The sequence below is a fragment of the Mustela putorius genome, unplaced genomic scaffold (assembly GCF_011764305.1).
Source record: "Mustela putorius furo isolate JIRA1106 unplaced genomic scaffold, ASM1176430v1.1 tig00003834_pilon_pilon_pilon, whole genome shotgun sequence".
Lineage (NCBI taxonomy): Eukaryota > Metazoa > Chordata > Mammalia > Carnivora > Mustelidae > Mustela > Mustela putorius.
In genome coordinates, this window is record NW_025421987.1 from 85,018,248 (window position 1) to 85,043,885 (window position 25,638).

At 45.9% G+C, this 25,638-nt stretch overlaps 1 protein-coding gene across 9 annotated transcripts in view; it reads right to left on the bottom strand.

The window, feature by feature from the left end:
* Positions 1-25,638, bottom strand: part of ABCC5 (ATP binding cassette subfamily C member 5) — an 88,045-nt gene that overhangs the window by 35,050 nt on the left and 27,357 nt on the right. For 2 of the 9 annotated variants that reach the window (XM_004745106.3, XM_045088675.1), the window contains exons 3-16: positions 23,947-24,104; positions 23,598-23,753; positions 22,773-22,920; positions 17,641-17,874; positions 17,314-17,487; positions 16,537-16,684; positions 13,702-13,850; positions 12,947-13,054; positions 9,074-9,427; positions 6,128-6,199; positions 3,605-3,729; positions 3,410-3,482; positions 1,321-1,524; positions 300-443 (exon numbers count right to left, since the gene is read on the bottom strand). In XM_004745106.3, the coding sequence (XP_004745163.1) occupies positions 300-443; positions 1,321-1,524; positions 3,410-3,482; positions 3,605-3,729; positions 6,128-6,199; positions 9,074-9,427; positions 12,947-13,054; positions 13,702-13,850; positions 16,537-16,684; positions 17,314-17,487; positions 17,641-17,874; positions 22,773-22,920; positions 23,598-23,753; positions 23,947-24,104 (2,247 nt within the window). Of the gene's footprint in view, positions 1-299; positions 444-1,320; positions 1,525-3,409; positions 3,483-3,604; positions 3,730-6,127; positions 6,200-9,073; positions 9,428-12,946; positions 13,055-13,701; positions 13,851-16,536; positions 16,685-17,313; positions 17,488-17,640; positions 17,875-18,309; positions 22,743-22,772; positions 22,921-23,597; positions 23,754-23,946; positions 24,105-25,638 lie in introns of those variants that run through there. The other 7 variants (XM_045088676.1, XM_045088677.1, XM_013052563.2 and 4 more) reach the window with 7 other exon arrangements.

Below are 25,638 nucleotides of genomic sequence, written 5' to 3' on the forward strand. Positions count from 1 at the left end.
GGAAGCTCAGTCACAAATGTACAACAGCACACACTGAGCCCAAATCCTTCTCCCTGTCATTGCTTCACTAGTAAGTTCTCAGTGGCAGAAACCACCCACCCACCAGCCCCATTATCCTACTCTTGTGTAGCAGCACCAGCATGTGAGCTAAAGCATGGGGGTTTGTGTCACCAAAAAACAGGGCCCCTGCTGATGAGACACGGACACGGAGTTCAGCTGAGATCTCTCCATCACTGGCTGTGGTCACGTCTCCCTTGGTAGAAAAGAGGCAATGCCCACAAACACCATGCGAATCTTACCTCAACCGGGGGTGTCTCTCCCAGCAACAGGTTGTTAAAGATGGTGGCATAATCACCATTCAAGTTCATCAGTTCCTCGTGGGTGCCTCTTTCTGTAATGCAGCCCTCCTTCATGAAGATCACTTCATCACAATCCGCCAGGTACTGGAGACAAAGCCAGGGACGACGCGGTGTTACAGACAGTGGCGCAAACACATCCAACAGCCCCCTTCCCGCTGCTCCCCGCTTCAGGGGTTCTCATCTAGAGTCAACTGAGCCTCCCAGGGCACATCTAGCACACTTTGGAGCCCTTTTCGGTTGCTACAATGGGGCCTGGGGGCCACTGTCATCTAGTGGATAGAGGCCAGCAATGGACAGGATGGCCCTCTGCATCTAGCCCCAAATGGCAATAGTGCCAAGAGTGAGAAAGCCCTGCTTTAGTTTACTGCGCCTTGTGATGCGGTTCAAAGAGCAACGCCTCCGGTTTTTGACACAGATCTGTCGACAGAGCCACGTGAGACTTGCACTAAACTTCGCACCCCTTTGCGGTGCCCAGAAACACACAGTTACAGATTTTCTGCAGCAAGATGGGGGACGAGCCCCCTAGACCTGACAACATATGCAAAGCAGACAGCAACATCCTGGAGCTGCTCTCCCAAGTGGCTGCTTGTCTTGGCATGACAGAGGGAAAAGAGCTTGTTTTCCTTAAACAGTTCCCACTTGCATACAGATACTAACATGACGCTTTCCAAACTCCCTCTGCCCAAACTCCAGTTGCAGCCTACTCCTCTCAGCCCTTTTACTTACTGATTTATATGCAAAAGCTAACAGGCTCCAAGGATCTCTAATTCAGATGGCCATCTGGTACGTCGGTACAGAAGCTTTATTGGTACAGTGGGCCAGGGGCTATTTGCTGAGGAAATAAACACTGATGATTCCAGGAAGCTCTAAGGAGTTCCACCGAGGGACCTGAACCAAGCCCACTTCCCTGTCTCTGATTTCCTAAGCCGGGGTGGGCAGCCTGGGGAAGAACGCCACATACCTGTAACTGGTGGGTGACAAACAGAACCGTCTTGGACTTGAGGTGTTTCTGGATAGCACTGTTGAAGATGTGGTTGCCCACGTGGGCATCTAAGGCACTGAGGGGATCATCCAGGATGTAGATGTCCCGGTCACTGTACAAGGCCCGGGCCAGGCTGATCCTTTGACGCTGCCCACCACTCAGGTTCGCTCCTCGCTCGCCAATCTACAAGAGTCCAGAAAGCACAGGGAAGCCTCAGCACCAAGCTCAGCGATCCTTCCAGTCACTGCTCCTCGGCTCCACCCAAACCCGCTCCTTCTACCGAACTCCCCTGAACCCCCCAGAAGACGTGCCACTCTGACCCTCCAGGGCCCACGCTGGAACTGTGCCAGCCCAGAGGAAGACAACTCTGCCTCTTCCAGAACTCCCCTTTGACATACCACTACAATCCATTCTCTGGGGGCAGAAAGATCTTTCCAAAGCACGAAGCTGACCATGTCCCACCCTCGCTTAAAACTCTCTTTCAAGAGCCCTACAAAATAAAACCTAAGCCAACATGTCATAGAAAGCAGGCCCCTCTGTCACCTAGCTCTGCAGCAGCTCTCAGCCTCCACTGCCAGAAAACCTCTCTTCTGCTTGCTGGCATCTATGCCATTTTGAATAGTGTGTCCATTATGAATCCTCATGCTACTGTCAATGCCTTTTCTGTATTGTGTCTGCTCAGCTCCAGCACCCTCTCCTCTGTGAGACCTCCCCCACCCCCATCTCTACTACTGCCCAAAAGAAAGGGGACTCTTTTTTTAAAAATTTTTTTTAATTTAAGTTTTGAAAGCTTTTCTCAGCTTATTTGATAGTTATTTGTCAACTGTAAGCTTTTTGAGGGCACGATCATTATCTGATTCCCTTATACTCCCAGTGCCCAGCAGCTTCTACACATGGAGCTGGCATATGACAAGCCTCTGGTAAATGTTACTAAATGAACACAAGAATAAATCAATTGTCAAATGGTAACTGGCTGTGTAACTAAAAAACAAACAGAAAAAAGAACTTGTCCTTAAAAAAAAAAAAAATTCATTGAATTGAGAGTTTTCAAATTGGAGCATGTATCAGGATTCCCCACAAGGCTTGCTGAAACAGATGGTTGGGCCCTGTCCCTAGAGTTTCTGACTCAGTAGGTGTAGGGTGAGCCCAAAAATCTGCATTGCTAACCAGCTCCCAATAACACGATTGGTGCTTATCCACTATGGGTCTAGGGACTAAAATTTGAGAACCAGTGAACTAATGAAACCATGTACCAAATCTGGTTTGAAGGATTTAACTGAAGTCAGCTGGATAAAATGCCAGCTCCAGAGACTTTCAGGGCAGGTCATGGGAAACAAATGTCCCCACCAAAGAACACAAGCCAATGCCAAAGACACACCTCTGCAAATTGCTCTGGGGCAGAGAGCCAAAGAAAGAGGTTTTGGGCTAACTCCTCTCTCTTTCTAATTGAAGAGGGCTCCTTATTAACTGTGTTATGAGTAAGGAGGTTGGCTGGCAGAATGAAGTTCAGAGAAGAACCTCAACAAGCACATACTTGACTTACGGTTTTTAAAACACTGTAGAGAACATTGACTCTGAAACAACAATTGGATTTTGTTTAAAATCCACATGACATAGAGGGTGCCTGGGTGGCTCAGTCGGTTAAACGTCCCACTCTTGATTTGGGTGCAGGGCATGCATGACCTCAGGGTTGTGAGATCAAGCCCTGTGTCTGGCTCTGCACTGAGCGTGGAGCCTGCATAAGATTCTCTCTTTCCCCCTCTCCCTCCATCTCTCCCCCGACCCCCACCATGTGCACATATATTCACATACACTCTCCCTTTCAAAAAAAAAAACCAAAAAAACACATGACATGAGAAATACTTATATGCTTAAAACAAGTAGTGTTGATAACCTTGCCTTAAGGAACAAGAGCTTTCTGAACGCAAAGTCCCAATGAAAGCTAAACTCCCTGTGTAGCCACTCCCACATTTAAGACACATTACTAGGAGGTGACTCTGGCACTGGCCTGCCACCCATCTTCCTCTCCGCTCAACACACTGCCCCACCAGGGGCAGAAGGTCTGTACCTCAGTCAGGTCACTGTTGGGAAGAATGGCCAGGTCGGGCCTCAGGCAGCAGCTGTTCAGCACAGAGTTGTATCTGAGGGACATAAAGAGACTTGGCATCAGGGACCGGATTGGAAGTAGAGCCTGCTGACGTGGGCTGCCTTGCATCTCACATGGCCAAGACGGAAAGCATGACAGAAACCAAACATTCCTTGCCTTTCTTCATCAAATTCCTTCCCAAAGAGGATGTTGTCTCTCAGAGTGGCATTGAGGATCCAGGCCTGCTGGGCCACATAAGCGAAGGTTCCACTGACTGCAATGCTGCCCTCTAGAAGTGTCATCTAGGGAGACAGACACCATCCAATGGCATCATGATGCAAAACCACCAACCTAAGCCAACAGAACCCCCCACAATTCCACAATGGAGTTCAAGTTTGGGGAATTTCCTTGGATGTTTTTTTGGACCCGAATCCTGACCTCGCCTTTGTTTGACAGCGAGCTACAGCAGCAAAGAAAAGAAAAGTTCTCCTTGCTTATGTGTGATCGGAATCTCACGTAATCTATGACTGGAGCGAACAAACACTTCATTCAGCAACCCATAAGCTACCCTTTCTTCCTAATTGCAAACTCTTTTAACTAAGGGAAGGACTGGAGCAGAAGGCTCTCTCAGAAGTCCCCTGGGGAGGGTGCTGCAAGGATTTAGAGCTAGTTCCTGCCACAGTTCATCTATAGAATTAATTAATCCAGGCTGTTGGCTAAAGCAGCTGCTTCTGTAAAATGAGGACCAAAGAGGAAGAAAATCGTTAGACATCAACTACTATTACAGAGTATCCATTTAATGAGGATGGACCCTCTCATTCAACAGGAAGAGACTGCGTGATGAGCCCCGTGCTTTGACTGTGTTTTCAGCCACAGTGACTGATAAGATTTATGCTTTTTGTCCTCTTTCAGGGTTCCTTTTGGGACTGACAGTAGACGTTGGTCCTGGGTCAGGAATGTGCTAGCTTGAAACAAAGTTTAGTTACCCAGCCTGCACATCCAAGCTTGTCCTCTCCAACACCGTTAACGCACAGTGTACGTACGTGGGTGTACCCACCACTACAGTGGTACTAACTCCCCACAAACTGGTCGGCCCACTGTCTGCACCCAAAGCGTTCAGAAACCCATGGAGGGTCTCCTGTGGAAATTCAACTCTTCTAGCTGCTGTGGCATGAATAGCCATACTGCAGAAAGCCAACAAGGAGTGAAACTCACAGAAGTCAGGCCCACCAGCATTACCAGCCTCCTTGTCAGAGAGATCGCTGTCAGGATGTGGCCTCGAAGCAAAGTCCCATTCTGTCTTCACCCTAACCATCACCCACTCAGTACCACCTCTCCCTTCATTTCCCCTATGTTTCTCATCATGGACCCTTACATCTGACCCAGAAATGATCAGCATCCCTAGGAGGCTTTGGCTGTCTGCAAAGACCAAGGGCTGAATCCTACTGCACTCTCACAAAGCAGTGTGGGGGCGGAGGGGCTGTGGTTCCAGATGATTTGGGAGCAGGCCTTCCTCAGACCACACTGGGGATCACTGCTCACGGGGAGAGCCACGCTTCCAACAACTGTGAGAGCGACACTGTGCCAAACAAAATACTCCATAAGGGGGGACACTATAAAACAACCTTCCCCAGCGCCATCTTGCCGGTGTTTAATTTCCTCAATATGGAGAAATGACTCATTGGACCTTATCCATAGGCAGGTGAGAATAAGCTTGCTTATCCTCATCTCGACCACCAGAGTCAAGCTAGTCTGATTCAAGATTAAAAGCAGGTGGGGGAAAAAAAAAGGGAAAAAAAAATAACTAAAAGCAGGTGGAGGGGGGCCTGGGTGGTTCAGTGGGTTAAAGCCTCTGCCTTCAGCTCAGGTCATGATCCCAGGGTCCTTGGATCAAGACCTGCATCAGGCTCTGCTCAGGGAGATCTTGCTTCCCCCTCACTCTCTCTGCCTGCCTCTCTGCCTACTTGTAATCACTGTCTATCAAATAAATAAAGATAATCTTAGAAAAAAAAAAAGCAGGTGGAAATTCCTTGGTTATTTTCCCTAGCATTCAATTTTAAAACACAGGAAAAGACCATTTGCCTCAGCTGGATGATCCTTGTCCCCGCCTCCACTCTAAACCCTGACAGCCCCCTGCTGGGCCCTCTGTGAACCATTCACTCTCTGCTCCGTGCAATGCTTGTGTGTTTGGAAGGCACAGCTCCCCAGCTAGGCCATCAGCTCCCAAGGGCATAATTCTTTCAATGGTCAGGTTGTAAACGGAGTGGGGCTTTGCTTCTAGATCAAATCCTGACAGCAATCTCTCTGACAGGGAGGCTGGTAATGTTGGCAGGCCTGGCTTCCTCACTCTGTTGGCAGAGTGTTACCGCTTATCTCTGACATTTCCCAACACACTGTCTGGCATACATACGGCACTCTATAAATACTTGCTGAATAAAAGAAGGCAGCTGAAAGAGATGGCTCCAGCTAGATATCAGTCAGTCACTCCTCAGGCACCCACTGACCCCACTCCCAGATACGATGCTGATAAGGGGCGGGAACACGGGGATCAGGGCAGGATGCAGGACACAGACCAAGGGTTCACTTTGCTTCTATCGCTCCTGAGTCTCTTCGGGAAGTCAGCTCATTCTTCCCAGGACTCTTGTGCGGCACATTCCAGAGAAAGAAGCAGAAAAGGCCAAGGACAAAACAAAGTATTACCTGGCCTAAAATGGCTGAAATCAGAGAGGTTTTTCCACTTCCCACACTGCCGCAGATTCCAACCAGTTTACCCTGGACAAAGCACACAGAGAAAGGAAGGTCATGAAAGGGCCACAGACCACTATCTCCGGGAACTGCTGACTTCTCCGAGGAAAAACACGACAGTCCAACAGGGGAAGGATCATCCTGGCGAGTCGCTTACCTGTCTCCTCCCTGTCAGCCAACTACTTCAGAGGGCTTCTGCAGGGCATATGGGGGAGGGAACAAATGTGGAAGCCTTTCAGAACACTTAATAAGCCACACACAGGAAGGTATCCCACACCACTTTTAGAAAAGCCCAGCCTCTTTCTTACTTTTTTGGTGACCCATGTTTTGTGATTACTGATTTTTGTTGTTTATGGAAACGCGGGCAGAACTCTTGAAAATTATTTTGTTGGTTTTCATTTCATTTTATATGATGTTTTCCTCTACAGTCTACAAATTATTTTCAATAAAAACTATGTGCACTGTTGTTTCCATTTTTCTACAAAACATTTCTAAGAATCTGGAGACTACTGAAACCATCAATCCCACTTAAAAGCAAGGGGGAAAAGGTTGTGATTAACTGAGTACCTCCAGGCAAAATAATGAGTTCTCAACAGGCGGTGGTCAAAGTTTTTAAGAACGGGCAAGTGGGGGCGCCTGGGTGGCTCAGTGGGTTAAGCTGCTGCCTTCGGCTCAGGTCATGATCTCAGAGTCCTGGGATCGAGTCCCGCATTGGGCTCTCTGCTCAGCAGAGAGCCTGCTTCCCTCTCTCTCTCTGCCTGCCTCTCCATCTACTTGTGATTTCTCTCTGTCAAATAAATAAATAAAATCTTAAAAAAAAAAAAAAAAAAAAAGAACGGGCAAGTGATTTCAAAAGGGCCACTTGCTTAGCAACCAGTCCCGCAGCAAAGGAAGGGAGAGTGGTGTGCAGGAGGGCATGGATCCTGGGGGCAGCCAGGTCTGGAGTGGAACTCCAGCTCCACTAACACCTGTCAACCGTGCGCTCGTAATTGGGTCACTTCCATAGTCTGTCTCTCACTGGGCTTTGAGTAACTTGAGGGAAGGAGTGATCTTTATAAAACCAAGTACAGTATCTTGGGCTAAGTACGTTGGACAAAGTTTCTGACATGGCCCTGGAGTCTGAAAGATTACAGCCTGATGGTAATGAGGAGACCAAGTCAAAGGCTGGATCTCTGCTCACGTCAGTGAGGTTTACACAGAGAAAGCTCTGTTCTCTGGACTCCACGGGACTAACAGAGATAGCAACAATGAAGTGCCCTGGGCGAACATTAACTTCCCTTCCCCACCCTGAAGTGGGGGCTGGAAGAATAAGAACCCCCCCCTCCAAAACAGCTAAAGGTCTGTCATGTGGCTGTGGGCTCTGAAGGGCAGGAGGAGGCTCGGACAGAAAGCAGAGAGTACATTTCAAGCTGAATGAGGAATAATGCTCTAACAGGGCTGATGAGAAATGTAATAGAGCTGCCTCAATGATCAAGAACATCATTATTAAATAAGAAGCCCGTGGTTAAGAGTTAACTGAAGTCAAAAATGGATGTGCGGGATGGCCAATGATGACCTACACTAATGGTTTCAGGTGCTGTCACGAGGCACCCTCTCCTGCTCTTGTTGACAGCTTTCAAGAGCAGGAGCTTTTTGTTCTCTCTTCTGTCTGGCTCTGGATCCAGAGGATACAGAAGTCAGATCCTATCATTCTCCTCCAACCCCTCACACGGCCTCTCCTCCCACTCAGAGTAACAGCAAAGTCACAGCAGGAGGCTCTGGTATCCCAACCTTCTCTCGGCCCCCAGCATCTGCCCTCCTCTCCCATGCTCACTGCTGGGGAACAGGCAAGCTGCAGACTCAGGGCCTCTGCTTCTGTTCCCTCTGCCTGGAATGTTCTTCCTCCAGATACCCACACGGCTCCCCTACTCATGTCTTTCCAGCCTTTGCTCAAATACCACTTTTTAAATGACACCCTCCCTCAGGCAGCCTATTTAAATTGCACCTGCTCCAGGCCCCAGCACTCTCTCATTCTCAGGGCTGCCTGACAGACCATGCATTGTACTGTTTTACTATCTGTCCTTGCCCACTGAAACAGAAGCTCCAGGAGCAGAGGTTTTTGTCCATTTGCTTTCCTGCGGCTACAGCCCCAGGCCCACAACAGTGCCTGGCAAGCCTGCCTTCAGAAATCTGGCCATGAGCTAACAGATACACATACATCTTAGCCCCTCTGAATGGTGCAGCTGGTTCCCAGTTAGAGTGTGTCTGCAAAGCCCTGAACCAGAGTCTCTTCCAGCTACTCTGCACAGGAGCCCCTTGGAGAGACTCCAGTCCTCTGCTACCCAGGCTGTGATGTCACACATCCTAACGACCCTTCATTTATGTGAAAGATCAACAATCACAGAATCAGTATGTTGTACACCTGAAACTAATGTAACATTGGCTACTAATTATGCTGCAATTAAAGCAAGTAAGGAAGTAGGTAAATAATTACAGGAGATTTGTCAATAACAGCAGCCCTGAGAGTTCTTACATGGACCAGGGTCTGGGCTCTGCACAGCCTACTGGTAACGAGAGGCTCACCCAGAGTCATAATAACCAGAAATAACTCTTACAGCTCATATACAATTAGAATCTATTCAGGGACAAGTCTTGGAGAATCCACTTGAATGCTTCACTTCCTTGCTTATAAAATGAGCATCTCTTGAGATGAGTTGGTAGGAAGTTCTACTGTTAGATGCCTAACTACTCCTTTGCGGAGCTGGAGCTGGCCACATCTCCTCAGTTGCACACCAACTAGCCCAGGCCCAGCCCACGGGTACCCTGGTGCAAGGAAGATGGCTGTCTGCTCTTGCGGGAAGGAGGCCTGCAGATACCCACAGTCAGACGGGGTGTGGGTGGGGACAGGAGGCACCAGCTTACCTCCTCAATTTCCAAGTCGATGCTGTATAGTGTCCTCTGCAGGCGGAGGCTTCCCAGGTGGATGTGCTTGCCCTCGTCTTCCTCAGGGCTGGGCTGCTCACTGTCCAGGAGGAGGTGGCCTTTCTGCTCTGCCAGCACGGCCTGCTGCTCGGCACGCTGCAGCTGTCTCCCCTTCTCTTTCTTGCCCCTGGCAGCCCTCTTGTCTTTTTTCGTTTTGGGGGTCAGCTTGGGTGAGTTCTGGATACTGGAGTGGGAGGAGTCCCATGCCAAGGTGGCATTTTTCACCTCTATCTTGATGTGAGGGCTGGCTGGCTTTTTCTCTACCATGTGAACCTCTTCCATCAGAAACAAACTCTGATAGGAGTTGTGAGAGAGGTGCAAAGATGAGACACTGGACCAAGACCAGGGGGACAAGCCTACGGCGCACACTCACGTGGCAAAACACATCAGGCTATACAGTGGAAGGAAGCTGAAGGGCAAAAGGTAGCTCATTAGTGTAGCCCAGCCTCAGGCCCAGTGAGAGGTCACGGGGGTGTGGGGACACCCTCAGGAGGGACAGGGGCCTTTTCAGTGGCCCAGCGCTCTACACTGCCAATCATGTCCTAACCTACCTTTCCCTGTCTACTACTAATCGAGGGTGCTCAAAGTGCATTTAACTAACCCGTAGGCAGCCCCTCATTCTCACCCATGACTTGCTGAAGAGCAGGGGGTCAAATGCAAGCAGAAAAACCAAAGGGCATGCTGCTCTCCTAGACGGACCCTCAATGGCTCCGTTTCCCTTCCAGAATACTCCCGAGGAGCCTCAAATCCTGTGGGCTTCCCTCACCAACCACACACCACATGTGTGTGGGGACAGGTGATCTGAGATGGTGACCACGACTAGCTTGCTTGGGTTCATCGCTGGCAAGCTCTCATGACTTCAAAGTTCTGCCTTGAAACTTGTGAGGATTCAAATAACCAAAGGAACAGACTTGGGGGGAAGTGAAGGGAACCTCTTTCGGAAATATCCTTGGGAGGACAACTAGCCTTTCCTCCCACTCATTCCCAGAGTCCCTCTGAGTTATGTTAGGGACAAAAAGTGGAATGATTGAAAAGCTAAGTATTTCTAAAATGAGATCTGAAAAACTGCCTATAATAAACCTTATGAACCCAATTCTGACAGTTCCTTAAACTGCAGATCTTCACAGAATGCTATCGCAGTTGGATTCTCATATGGTAAAAATAATAATGAGTAATAATAATAATAATTTTGAAATCTTTAACATTCGAAAGACTTTAGATAAAAGATGCCTTTCAGGGTTAGGACTCTGCTTATTGACTGAGAACCCCTAACTATTTTAAAGTTTGCAAGGTGTTATTAAATGAAACATAAAATCTTCCTCCCCTAGAGCAAGTCTTTTGTCTTAGATCCTAAACTCCAAGCTTTGACTGCCACATCTCCTACCCATTCCTAATTTCCAATCTTCCGAGAAGTGTCATGGCTCTAAATACCCTCGATAACCTTTACTCTTCATCAGTCTTAGGTTTAATTTTCCAAAAACAGCTACTGATTTCATTTATTCAGAGCCTTATGGAAAAACTGAGCTAAGAATAACATGCCAAATATTTTCACCACTTTCACAGAGTAAAGCCATACGCTAACCAAATTCCCACCATTTCTCTTCTTTAAGGAGTTATTAAAGGGATCTTTCAGGCCTCATAGACTATTAAAAAAATAAGCCAGTGCTCCAGTTTGCACAGCTCCTTCTCCCCATATCCTTCCCATGGGCTCCCTGCAGGCTGTCCTCCTCCTGAGACATGCGGAGGCACCCAATGGGCTCACAACACTTGAAGTTACATCTACTTGGATTGGCACCTTCCAGGACAATAGAAACTCTGAGGTACATAAACCATAAACCTCAACTTTACCATAGGACACCAACTATCAAAACAGAACTCTCATGCACGGGGCACTTGGGTGGCTCAGTGGGTTAAGCGTCTGCCTTTGGCTCAGGTCATGATCCCAGAGTCCTGGGATCGAGCCCTGCGTTGTGCTCTCTGCTCAGCGGGGAGACTGCTTCTCCCTCTCCCTCTACCTGCACTTCTGCCTGCTTGTATGTGCTCTCCCTCTCTCACTTTGTCAAATAAATAAATAAATCTTTGGGTGGGGGGAAGAACCCTCATTCACCCAGAATGTGTCTGTTGAGGAGGAGAAAGGACAGAAGGTTGCCAAATAAAATACAGGACATCTAGTTAGATTCTGATTCTATATAAACAATGAATAATTTGGTAGTATAGGTATATCCCATGTAGTTATTAACTAACTGGGGGTCCTGTCTTTTTATTTGCTCAAGCTGGCAACTCTATATTGACAACAATCTTAGAAATGTCACAAGGTGGCCTCTTACTGCCTTTCCACCTGTTATCATCTTCCCAGCAGGTAGAGAAGGAGAAGGACGGGGGAGAAGGAGGGAGATGAGGGGCAGGAGGAGCCTGCCAAGAAGACAGAAAAGAACTGAAGCCTCAAGGGGCATGTAATACAGCTGTGGGTGATTTTGCTTCTATTATTAACCCTGAAGTTCTCTGGTTAGAGAAAGGAGCTGTGGTGTGAAATCCACCTGGTAAACGGAAGAGAAGAAAGCCCTCAAGAAACACAGGGCGAACAAACCTGTACTATCAATTCTTACTGTTTCATCCCAAATGCTACCAAATCCATTCTAATTAACAAGGACGGGGATAATCTTATGGTCAAAACACAGGCTTTCTTCCATGACTAGGTATTGTAGATTCAGCAAAATAAAACTCTGATTACAATTAGGCCATTTCTTTTCTATGGCTCTGGCTCTTCGCCTTCTAGCAGCTTAGGGAGGGAGGGCACAGAGCTGGGGATGCATTCTTGAGGACTGGCTTTCTTGCCCAAACAAAATTCACCCTGTTAACTGTAAACAAGCAGAATCCAAATAAATCGTGGAAGCTCTTCTCCATTCTTCATATTCTCCAAGAGTCTCAACTGCTTTCTCCCCCCAAACATCTAAGGTGATGATATGAACGCCTATGAGCCTCAAGCCTTCAAGCAACCAGCATCGCTTCTGCCTTGTTCTCACTAGCCAAGAAGGCTTGGCAGGAGTGCGCGAGCTACTCCCTACAGGAGCGTAGTCAAGGAATTCCAGCCCACACAGGTGCTGCTTCTTTTTAAAAAGTATTAACCACTTTCAAATATCTCTCCCCTCACCCTCCCAAATCTATCAACTTCTTGTATCACCTATTTGTATGATTCTGAAGGCATAAAGAACACAGTCAAAGTATGATCAACTAACCACCTCCAGAAAAAAACCTGGTCTTTCCTTAGCTGCACTTTGCAACATGATGTCACTGTATGACTATTCCTACGTCACTGCATTCCCTGCATCATGAGTGGTGACTACAAGGTACGAAAGAGAAAGCACGGAAAAGGGCATAGCATGTTGACCAATCAAAATGACAATAGCATTTTGGTAGAGGTCGACGGTAGACCGAGGTGAGGAAAAGCTGACAGTCCCCCTATGATTCTGATCTTCCAAGTCTGAGTCACTGAAAGGCCCAGGAAGTTTTAGGACATATACCCAAATCAGGCCGAGGAAGAAGGGCCTCGCTTTGAAGGGGAACAAAATCCTGGCGGCCCAGAACTAGATGGGCTGTTGACAAAATGTAAAATTTCACATTCACTTGAAAAGGTAACTAGCCCCATCCCTTAATTCACTCCCGTCTACTGCCCCCTTTCTTACCAACTGGACAAAAGACCAGATGTGGACAAAAACCAAGTATGGCACCTTGTGTGGCCCATTGGAGTAAAGGCAACAGTTAGCTCTGCCGGGGAAGGCTCCTGACATGAAGGAGGGGAAGGGAGCCACTTACCTTAAATCTGTCAACAGCAACTGATGCTTCCGAGAGGGATTTTACAGAGAATGGTGTTACTTTCAAAGCAAAAGTCATGGAATTGAACACAGTCACTACTGTGAAAGCCTGAAAATAGGAAAAAGAAAGACACTGAGCTTGATTAGAGACTGCAACAAAAATAACAAGACATCAATTTCCTTTCAGATTTAAGGAAGGCAGCAACCTATCAAGTTGGTATGAGTCACAAATGCTTTTTTTTAAGATTCATTTATTTATTGGAGAGAGAGTGAGCCTGTGCATGTGAGTGGGGGAGAGGGTCAGAAAAGGAGGGAGAGGGAAAATCCCAAGGAGACTCCCTGCTGGGTGTGGAGCCCAACCTACAGCTTGATCTCATGATCCTGAGATCATGACCTGAGCCAAAATCAAGAATTGGACGCTTAACTAACTGAGCCACCCAGGCACCCTACGTATGCCTTTTTTTTTTTTTTTTAAAGGAAGAGCTTTTATAAGACCTTCAGTTAAAATTCTCAGTAAATCTGAACCAAAGGATGATTTGTCTTTTCAGAATTAAATCCAAAGTTGGGTTGACTTAAAATAATCCATACGTTATTTGTGCTTAGGGCTAAATCCCCATTCTTCTCCTTCTTGGCTTAATCACATGAAAGAAAAAATACCTTCTGGTTACTGGGGACTCCTCCATATCAAGAAGAGGACCAAAGCAGTTCTACATGTGGTATTTCTAAAATCTTCCCAAGCCCTGATGGTTCACTGACCTGTGCTGCTGTGAGATCAAAGCCAAGGGTCATGTGAACAGAGAAGGTCACCACACTGGCAATCACCATCACAATGGGAGCCACACCAACGGTGATGCTCTGAAAGTATCCAGCTTTTTCCAAGATCCGACGCTCCTCCTCTCGGATTTCTAAAAATAAAAAGCAAGCCAATTGCTGAAAAGCAAGCCAATTTTAAAGCAAGTCAAAAGAAACCGTGAGATATTGGTCTTCTGTCACCAAAGAACACTTGGTAGATCTTCAGCCACATAGGCTTTAAAACAACTCTTTATAAATGAAACAAGATGGGAATGGGAGGGAGACAAACCATAAGTGACTCTGAATCTCACAAAACAAACTGAGGGTTGCTGTGGGGAGGGGGCTGGAAGAAAGGGGGTGGGGTTATGGACATGGGGAGGGTATGTGCTAGGGTGAGTGCTGTGAAGTGTGTAAACCTGGTGATTCACAGACCTGTACCCCTGGGGATAAAAATGTATGTTTATAAAAAATAAAAATAAAAAATAAATTTAAAAAAAAACCACACACAAAACTCTTTAACACCCATGATGCAAAACCCAGGTCAGCTTGACTATCAGTTATTACTGTTAATGCTGGTACATAAGCCTGAGGTTTGAAATGGAATCAAGTTACAGAATGAATCTAACAGAAACCAGTCCCTACGTATCAGTGCAATGAACACCTTCTGCTTTCATCTGATTTTTCTTGCAAACATCTTACATCTAGAAGGAATGGACAGGGTAATTGTATCTGTAAATGGCTCTTTTGTTTGCCTGGCTGATTGTTGTTTATTTCCAGTAAACAACAGAAAAGACTACAACCATGGTAACGGAGAATTTAAAGAACTCAGATTTACTACAGTGCCCGCCGTATGTCAGTGCTGGGTAGAGGCTTTCACACCAAAGGCAGTGAGGATGATTGACGGAAGGTGAGTAAAATATAATTTTTGTAGGCAGAAAGATTTTTCTTAAGTATTTGCAAAATGGAGACCCTTATTAACACAGCAATCCTAGAGAACTAAAGACCATGGAGTAGGAAGTAGGACAATAAAGTGGCAAGTTTTGTGTATGTGTGTGTGTGTGTGTTTAAAGTTTTATTTATTTTTTTTTTTAATTTTTTTTTTTTTTAAGATTTTATTTATTTATTTGACAGAGATCACAAGCAGGCAGAGAGGCAGGCAGAGAGAGAGGAGGAAGCAGGCTCCCTGCTGAGCAGAGAGCCCGATGCGGGGCTCGATCCCAGGACCCTGGGATCATGACCTGAGCCGAAGGCAGCGGCCCAACCCACTGAGCCACCCAGGCGCCCCAAGTATTTGCAAAATGGAGACCCTTATTAACACAGCAATCCTAGAGAACTAAAGACCATGGAGTAGGAAGTAGGACAATAAAGTGGCAAGTTTTGTGTATGTGTGTGTGTGTGTGTGTGTTTAAAGTTTTAAACACAAAAGCAATTCTTCTGAGAAACTCTGTACTGAGCTTAAAGGTATTACCACTGCTCAAGACACTGGGAACCATCTTATGAGCTAGCTCATAAGTCCTATTTTAAAAAATCTAACCCATTGCTTTCACATTGACCATATACCTTGCTTAAGTCCTATGAGAAAGAACACTCCTGTCAAACCAATATACACCAAAGTCAGGGGCTCAAGGATGAGGAGACTCTCATTCAAATTATGAAACCACAGAATGAAAGAGGCAGAAAGGACCATCAGCAGTCACTCTGCCTACAACATGCCTGGAGGCTACCCAGTTCACAACCATTGGTTCCACTCCACTGACAACTACCTCACTACTCAATAAAGTCACCTGACCCACTGCTGGAACACCTCTGAGTGACCACCTCCTCCTGAGGACCACCAACTGATCAATCCCAGGACCCCAGGATCACAACCTGAGCCGAAGGCAGAGGCTTTAACTCACTGAGCCACCCGGGTGCCCCAAACTGCATTAACTTTTAACTTTTATAACTGCCACATATTCAGGTTAGCTTACTATGAGGTGATGGTCAATGGACAGCCCTCATTTCTTATACTTAAGTTTCAATGGATGACTTTTTTCAACTCTAAAGCGCCTTTAAATATGCCCTTCTTAAATGCCACCTTTTTTAAGCCCATCATTCCGACTTCTGTTGAGACCTTTTTGAACGTCCAGTCTAATGCTAATTATTCCTCCAAGCATTGTGGCATTCCCATATTAGACATGTTTATGTCTGCACTGAATTGACTGATCAGGATAAGCAGGATAGGGCCAGGATGGGGCCTTGAGACTCAACGTAAGTCAATTATTTGAAAAGATAAAACTAAAACAACAAACCCAAAACCCCGGTGACTGAGGAGCTGCACTAGGCCCGGACTCCAGCTGTCCTGACCCCCAGAGCGGCCCTTCTCCCCCTTCCCCAGGATCTCACACCTCACACATCTCATGCCTGTGATGCGCCTGCACCTGGGGTGGGACGAAAGGGGAAAGCTCTCAGAAGCCTCTTGGTGTTGTTTTCTGTGATGTCTTCATAGCCAGGCCATAAAACTATGGGCAGTATGACAGTATACATGGGGTGGGGGTGGGGGCCTGCTTTGAAACTGAATGAATTGCTTATAACTACTAAGTTACCGTGGAGGGAAAAAAACCACAATTTCCCGGTCTTAATTTCCTCCCATGTGAGATGAGACTATGAGTTCAAGTCTCTAAGATTCCTTCCAATATAAAGATCGTAAGATATTTTAAAAAGCTATTATGATCCTATGACATTAGGGTTCCTAGCAACTAATGTGATCAGGAAGCAAAGACCTTCTACAACATGCACATATGAAAGTTGTAAACTCACTTTGAACACTCTGAGAAAATGCTTTGACCCAGGCATACATTTTAATAAATTTAATGTACGTGAGGACTTCATTCATCTTCTGGACACGTTCATCTGTGGTGGTCACACATTTTCTCCTGAAATATGCAGTGATCCGTGATACAAACATCTAAAAGGAAAAGCGATATCATGCCAAGTCAGGGCTTATTCAAACTTAAGAACTGTCTAGTCTTTCTGGGAAACAAAGCTGCTTAAGATTATGAAAAATAAAATGAGCACCTTGTAGTTGCACTGCCTTTTAATAAAACTGGTCTATTAAATCATAATAAAATATTACCTAATTCTTATCTCTTTGCAAGGAAGTTAAACAAACTTCCTTATAAACAAACTTTGTTCTCATAGCAATTATGGTTATTGAGTGTTACCAAAGAAAAGCAGAAAAGCCGTATCGGTTAGCATCAAATTGAGACAAAGAGACTCAGACACTCTCGTGTTCCTAAGGGCAGAGTTCACCTGCTGGCCTCCTCCTTCACTCAGACAGACTCTTTTTTTCAAATCTCATTAAGAGTCATGGCCTTTATTCACAGGACACCATACTTCCTCTCCAGACAAAATTCTGCCTCTAGGGACTGAACACTGTCTAGCTCTTTCAAGACTTTTCCACACCTGCTCTGAGGAAATTTCCAGTCAGAGATGTGACACCTCAACAGTGCCTATTACATGAAACCTAGTGGAGTGGTTTAAGGAGAAGCTCATTTAAGGAGAAGCTGCTACAATACGGCAAGGAGGCTTACTCACCATTGCTGGATAAAAGAGGATAAAAACAGCTGATCCTAGGAAGCCTGTTGGTCCTAGAATAATTACGTTATAAATCATGCCTAAAATGGCAATAATGGGTCCTCCCGCCAACAAGCTGCCAACGGCAGCTGCTTCGAACATCCTCTGCCCGTCGTTGGAGCACAGGTTGATGAGCTACGAGACAGAGAGAGCAGTGAGAGGACCGTGCAAGGACGCCGGCCCCTTGTCTCAGGAGGAAGATGGAAGGACAAAGCAGAGATCCAACATCAGGAACGAGCTCAAGCTGGGAGCTTTCTCCCTGCCCTGAAGCGAACACCCCTTACTCACCTCACCCACAGACTTCTCTTTAATGTTCTTTAGCTTAAGGATCTTCTTAAATGCCATGGTTAGGATGGCCCCCCGCAAGCGGACACCAGTTCGGTAATTCAACGCCCAAGTCAGCGCGAGAGACCACGAGCGCACGACTTCCGTCAGGAGGAGGCCCAGGACTAACAGCAAGCTGTACTTGAGGTTAGAATCTGTGACCTGGCTGTATTCCAAGAGGTGTTTCACCATGAAGGCCTACAGGGAGAAACACATGCTGCTGTCAACATCTCCACGGCACCCACACACCACGCCACAGCTTTATGTTAAGTTAGAAAGAGGAAGCAGCTCCACTGCACAGTGCTACACGCATAAGCAGAGGAAGACCTTGAACGACCAAATAGGACTGACTACCCGCCTGCGGATAGTTACTCAAGGCATTTCGCAGGTGGTAGGCCTCATCTGGATTTTTTTCTTCTTTAAGTACACCACCAAAACTGTTACTCTTTCTAATGTAACATAAACCTGTCCATGAGCTGAAATTAATTCTAAACACATGGTCATTAAAAAGGATATATTTGACCTGACTCCAGTATCTCCACACATTGATACATGTCTTTAAAGGAAATTAAGACCTTTCTTTTTTTTTGGATTGTTTCAAACGTGCTTATTTGATAAAAAGGAACAGTGTACCTACAGTTGGACTGGGGAAGAGTGAGAAGTGCATTTGCAAAACATTCCTGAAAATAAACATCGGCAGTTTAATAGTACAGAAGAGAGCAAACAAAGCAGACTATCCAAAATCCAGAAACCCTCCCCTGGGCCCTCCCCACCCCCCACTCCCTCCCAAAAACAAAAACATGTTACCTCAGGTAGCATATGTCTAACACCACCTGCAGTGAGGGAAGGCAGCCAGCCCCCAAGAACCACCGAGTGCCACCTCCAGCTCTGAGGTCCTGCAACGCCGGAGCACACACTCACACAAGGCACATTCAGCAACAGGATTAAATACCAGGAAGTGGGAGGTAATGTACTTTTATTGAAAATGAAAAAATAAAATAAAATAAAAGTACCATCTTCAAAGAGCATCTCACAGACACTGTACAACAGAAGGAGCATTGCGGTAACATACATGGGAACATACAGAGTCGAGTTTTTACAAGGCTAGCCATCTAACAGGTCATCTGGCCTCCGACTGTTGTGTTCGCTACACACGGCGGAAATACAGAATAGAACCCACAGCTGTTTCCAGAGTCCGGAGGAGTACATCAAGCTGACAGCACTTAATCGATTAAGGCTCCTGAAGCTGCAGGGAGTCTGCAATGGAGTAGATTCTCCAGGAATAAGACCTTGCTGCTAAGGAAAGAGAATTTTAAGAAAACAAAACTAAAAACTCCCCCCACAGAGGGAACTCGGCTTAAAAATCTCTGGGTGCTACTGGTTCAGCAGGCTGTGATGGAGGACTTCTGCTCAGGACAGAATACAAAAAACTAGGCCTCAAGGAAAAACGGGGCGGCATCCTTCAGAGTCTTTCTTTCTTTTTTTTCCCAAGTCCTTGCAGCTAAAATTGATCTTGCCGAAAATGAAAGAAAACAAACCACGACAAAAGAAAGTCAAACCGATCCCCCACCCTGAAGGAAGAAAAAAAAAAAAAAAAGAACGAGAAACCCATCCACCCAACTACCCCGGATCCTTATAGCACAGGGTACTTGTAGGTGGAAGCCAGCTCTGAACGACAGACAAAATGGAGGCCAGACACAATTGTCCTGAGGCAGCTAATGCTGAATTTCAGAACCCAGACGTTCTCTGGGTTAACTGGCATTTCTCATTTTTCCTGAAAGGAAGTTAATACCAGATGTCCGCTAGATCCTAAGAGATCCCCACCAGTGAGATTTCTGTCAAGCGTCAGTTAAGTAACCTGATCAAATAAATAGGAGATTTCAGATCCCGAGAACTATTGTATTCCACCTCTCCCCTCCCTCAGATTTTTTAGGTTTATATCCATTGTTTGGGTCACCACTGCATACAGCTGGGTTGTTGGTTTACTAGCAAGAAGATTGGCTTCTTTTCCAGTATGCAATCCAAAATGTGGAACTGAGTCACTGAGTGGCAGGGTCAAAACCCCATTTTTCCTCACGTGAAGCAACTCAGTAAGATGACGGTGCCGTAAAGCATTTTCTCACACACCTCGGCACCGATGGAACAGTCTCCAGAGGAAGGCGTGAAAGGACAGCAGGTTGTAGTTTGGGGCTCCTTCCTTCCCATACCTTTACAGTGCCATTTTTCAGCACTGGTTAATAGCATTTAGTACCTCCCGAGGTGGGAAGCCGGGGGAAGGTAAAAGACATAATGAAGCTTACATTATGTAAAACTTTCAGAGGAGGGGGAAAAGAGGAAAGAGCAGATTAAAGAATTTCCAACACATAGGGTTCTTAAAAAAACAATTACATTTTAAACCATTTTTGTATGTATGGGATAAAGAAAAAAAGGCTTTCATGAAAAAAATCCAACCAAAATTTAGTTTTAAAAAGTTTTACAAACTTATCATTTAAATGTAAACAAACTGGGAGAAAAAACTTGAGAGATTGTCAGCATAGCTGTCTGGCTGTGGAAAGCATTCCCAGTGAATAAACATTACCTTACCTGAACTCTTGGCGAGAGATTCTGCCCAGCTTGACTCTCTCATTCTGACCGCAGAATACAGCCATCCTGAAAATTCTAAAGAACAGCTTCTGTCACTGGTTCCACTACAGAGAGACTCCCCCCAAATCCAGATCCTGACAGCATCAAGCAAGCTGCAGCTGGGGAGAGGTTGGGAGGGTGGGAAACTTACCTCTCTAGAGGCTATTCACTGCCCTTTCCCCCAAAAGGCCCTTGAACAGAGTTAGCATTCACCAAGATATAGCACCACAGGAGGTAGCCTTCTCCTGCAGATCCACAGGGTGGATGCTAATTCCTTACAGGAGAATCACAGGTCAAGCCTGGTCTTTTTAAATTGTTCAAATCCAGGAAGGCCACACAGCATCTCTGTATCTTTAGCAAGTCTGGCCACTCATATTAGGTCAGGACCATACCCTTATCCTTTCTGGTACTCCATTAACACTACTGTGACCTCTGGGCACTCTGCCCAGAGCTCTGGTCCACCGGCATCACTGAAACTTTGGATCGTCCTGATGTACAGATGTCTGGCCAGTTAAAAAATACACATGAACTTGGTCATTTTGTATATTCTGCATATGGCTACCAAGGTTCAGCGATGCCTGAGGGGAGGAAAGAAATATCCCCATATTTAGGAGGTCGGTTCTTTCACAGATTTCCGTAAGAATAGACTAAGCCAGTTTGAAAGTTGTGCCATATTAGATAATGTGCAAAAATCTAAAATGGGTGTTCCTTGAAAGGATTTAAATCCGCACAGAACAGAAGGTATGTTCACTGCTAGCACTAATCTCAAACCAGGCTGACTCTTCAATTTCCAATTAAAAAAGAAATTTGTTTGAATTGGTACTCCAAAAAAAGAAGTTTGCTTTGCTTATAGTTTTAAGTCTTTTCATCATTGAGAGAGACTATGGAGGGGACCACTGCTTTCTCAGTTGTTCTAGGATGGGATCTCATGAAATAACAGAGGCCTTAAGTTGCTCTTCCCCAAGAGGGCAGACAGAAGGAAAAGCGTGCTGCTGTTTTCCTCTTAAAGGAAGTCTCTCAGTATTCCCTGGCATCTAGAAGAGTTTACTAGAGCTAGCATTCCAGTATGCTGTACCTTAAGAGAGAGATGGAGGAATATGCAGATGCTCAAGGGAGTGACTGTAGGCCCCCAAACTGAACATGCATAGGTAGTTTTTTGTCCCAAATAAAAAATTAAAATCTCAACAATCTATGGTATACCCCCCCTTTTTTGTGGGTTTTTTTGGTTTTTCTTTTCCTTTTTTTTTTTTTTTTTTTTTGGCATGGGGGGAGCCAATGAATTTCTTGCACTGGCCAAATGGAGTAAAGAAACCCTATATACCTTGTTACCCAGCTCAAAGAACGCTACAGAAGATCCAGAGCAGCCATCAGCCCTGTAGTGAAACAATGACAGAAGCTCTTCTTGGGGGAAGCTGGTCCTATGAAAATGTTTGCCATTTTGGTCAGTAACATAATATTCACTTACATGGTATCTCTTAAAATTTATACAAAAGTGTGTTAGTTGGTCAATTCATATAGAAACATAATACCAGAAAAGTAGTGTTCTCTGCTTCAGAAAAGAGATCAGAACTTTTAAAAAGGCATCAAACATTAAAAAAAACCAAAAAACAAAAAACAAACAAACAACAACAAAAATAAAACAGGAAAACTGCAAATTAGTTTTACCTAATCACCATGCATCTTAGGCATATACTTACCAAGACCATGAACCTCCAGCTTACCCACACACGGAAAATGCACAGTATAAGTAGTACTACTGCTCCAATGCCTCAAGGCAAATATGCAGAGAATAGATTTAATCAAAGTCTCAAGTGTCAGGCAGCACAGCAGGTGTAAGAAACAGGTGTCCAGGAAACAGTGTGAACATCACTCTCTTACCTACTCTGCTTCAGTACACACTAGGAAAACACCACGGCTGCCACCCCGACACCTGCCACACAGTTTACACTATAAACCAAAACTTAAAAATAGACTCCAGGTTGGACTCTAAAAAAAGCCTCAACACTCCTCGGGTTTCTTCAGGCTCCTTGGCCACAGAACCACGGACCGCGTGACAACTCCACCTCCGGGCGCACGTCACCAGCACTGAGCCCAGCCACTGCGCCACACCACACTGCTCTCACCCACTCACGGCACCGCGAGACACCTCTCCCCAGACCAACACTGTCGCTCCACATCAACACACAGCAAAGAAGCACCGTCCTGCGCAGAGCCGGAATCGTTCTCTGTCACCCGCCCCAGGAAAGCAAGCCGGTTTCCGGCTCTTCTCTGGCAACATGGCCCCTCATCGTTCCAGCTGCTGACAAGCCACCATTCACTCCAAAATCAACTGTTCCCTTTTACCAGGCCTAGAGGCATCTCTAAGGCTGCTAACTAGCCCACAGGTGAGCACTACCCCTGCAACAGAACAAGCGTGTTAGAGCTGGCCGTGGCCGGGCCCCTGGAGACTGTCAGAAAGGATGGTTAGAACTTACTGGTCCACTGAAGCCAGCCAGCTGCGTGATCATCAGGCACACGATGGAGAGGATGAGCCTGGTGCGGCAGAAGATCCACACAACCCTTCGGAGGGAAGCAGCGTCTGGCCCAACTTCATTCAGCTCTTCTTGCCACAGTCTCTCTAGTCTTAACAAGGGCACATGTCCTCTGTTACACGTCTGCCCAGGTGAACAGACACCCTAGATTCCCTCCTGCCATTGCTTTCTGTTTTCAGGCTTTGACACCACTCGCACGAGTCTCTTCTTTGAACTATGTATGTGGACCTCACCTTCTGGGGGGAAAATACCCTTTCTGGGCAACTACATGTTTACCCTGCATAGGGAGCCTCTCCAGATATGGAAAATGATGAGAACCGAAGTCCTTCCTTCCACCCAAAAAAATTATCCCTGAATAGAATTCATTTCTGACTAAGAACTTCCTTTCTCAAGGGCCCCCAACACTTTCTGAAGGATCCTGTGGTCAAATGTAAAGTTGCAAACTAGATTTTAGTCATGATAATCAGCTACCACAAAAATGTATTCTGTCACAAGGCAGCAACATAATTTCCCTGTAGACTCAGGAAGAGAAGCGGGGCTGAGAGAGAGAGAGAAAGCCCGTGGTTAAAACAGGATTAAAGGTGAAATAGGAGATAAAGCAGAAGAGCAAAGAGAAAGTCATTCCCAGGCTACCCTCCCTCCATTGGACAGCTCAGATCCTAAAAGAACACAGAGCTGAGGGCGTCACACTGCCAGACCCCCCCCCTCCTAGCTCAGGCCCTATGCACCCCAGTATATGGGAGATGAGGGTGGACCAGAGAAGCCTACCTTCTGCAGTTCACATCAGAAGACTCGTGCTTGGACAAAGACCACACGTCTTCCATTGAGAGCTCCCCTTTCCTGTGGGCCATGTGGGCCAGAGGAGAAAGCCAAGAAAAAGTCATGCAGGAGAAGAGCCCAGCATTGTCCACTGGGTGCTGGTGTCTGAGGAGAGAAAACCCAAAGCACAAAATTGTCAACACACAGAGAGGGGCTAGCTGGCATTTATGATACACTGTTTCATAAACCGAGCTCCTGACTAAAAGCGGGTCTTCCCAAATGATCTAATCTTAGCCCAAATTTTCAAAAATGCTTCTGGTGCTTCACAAACAAGCCATTAGCCGGCAGAGCCGCTTACTTGGAAGTGGTCCGGATGGGCTTCAGAGCACTTAAGCTATGATGGTACTTTCCCTTGGGATGTTCCTCATCCAGGATTCTGAGCTGAGAATGCATGGAGGCATCCAGGGAAAGGCCCTCAGCTCGGGCTGCTGTTTCCAAGGCATCTTGGCATTCTAACTGTTTCAACAGAGAAAGAGAGAAGAGGCGAAAGCACAGTTAACGAACATCAGAAAAACAGAGGGGCAAATCGACCTGACAGAACAGCTCAAACTGCAAACCAGATTTGTCTTACCTGAGAAATCCCAAGGGTCAGGGTTAAACATGAACTTGTATGGTATGGTAAGAACTTGCTTAAGTGACATTCAACCAGTTACTTAAAACTTCTAAACTCTTGAGCACTTTTAGGTTCAGAAAAATTGAACAAAAAGCACACAGGGTTCCCATATACCTTCTCATCTCTCCATCTCTTCCCCATCTGTTTCCCTCATTAGCGACATCTTTTTTTTTTTAAAGATTTTATTTATTTATTTGACAGAGAGAAATCACAAGTAGATGGAGAGGCAGGCAGAGAGAGAGAGGGAAGCAGGCTCTCTGCTGAGCAGAGAGCCCGATGCGGGACTCGATCCCAGGACTCTGAGATCATGACCTGAGCCGAAGGCAGCGGCCTAACCCACTGAGCCACCCAGGCGCCCCTCATTAGCGACATCTTGCATGAGGGTGGGACATTTGTTACAACTGATGAACCAATATCGATATGTTACTATTGACTAAAATCCACAGTTTACATTACATAAAATACACAGCTCACTCTTTGTGTTGTACCTTCTAAGACATATGTCTCTATCACCAAAATGTTTTCTCTTACATTTCCCAATGTGGACTGAGAGTCAGTCATTTCACTACTAACTGCAAATCCTACTGCCCATTTTCTATGATGAAAACTTCACAAGAACCCCGAATTATCAGCTCTATCGCACAGAAAAACCAGTATGTGCATGTCTCCACCCCCCCTTCTCAGCAGCAGGGAGAGCACAACAGAGGCTCTCACCCTGGTTGCACGGCTGAAGAGCTCCAATACCCAGATGTCTGCAGCACAAAGCACAAGGTCTCACGTGCTGAAATAGAGTTAACCGTACTCACCATTAAGCTTATAAATACCAGTTAATCACATTAACAAAAATGTTTATCACTCAAAGTGTAAATGAGGCAGAAGAGGGTGAGCCAAGAATCTGAACACTTCTACCTCTGTTTACTCTAAAAGTAACTCAAAGTGTACCCCTTCCTGTTGCTGAAACAGAGGCACTGTCTTCCTCAGATGAGGATAATAAGTACATCCTTTTCTCACATTATCACAAAGATTTCCAGCAATGACTGTGAAATAGCAAGAAAGAATAGATCCCCAAATCAAGAAAAAGTTTAAGTGGTGCGGCACCAACCACACTGTGTCTTACACAAGGCAGAGTCAGTTTTTAGGCACCACCTCATTCCCACACAGAACAGAGGCCATTCAGATATTAGCGGAAATGAATTCATGCATAGAGGTACCTGGATGTCTAGGCGGCTCTCTCTTCAAATGCAATAGCTTTAGTTCACAACACAGTTATGCATCATCAGATAAGATAAGGTACCGCTAAGTATCAGGAAAGTACACAGCCTGGGCAACTGGGAAACACATTTTTGTTCTTTTGAGAAAGGCAAGATAGAGCAGTTT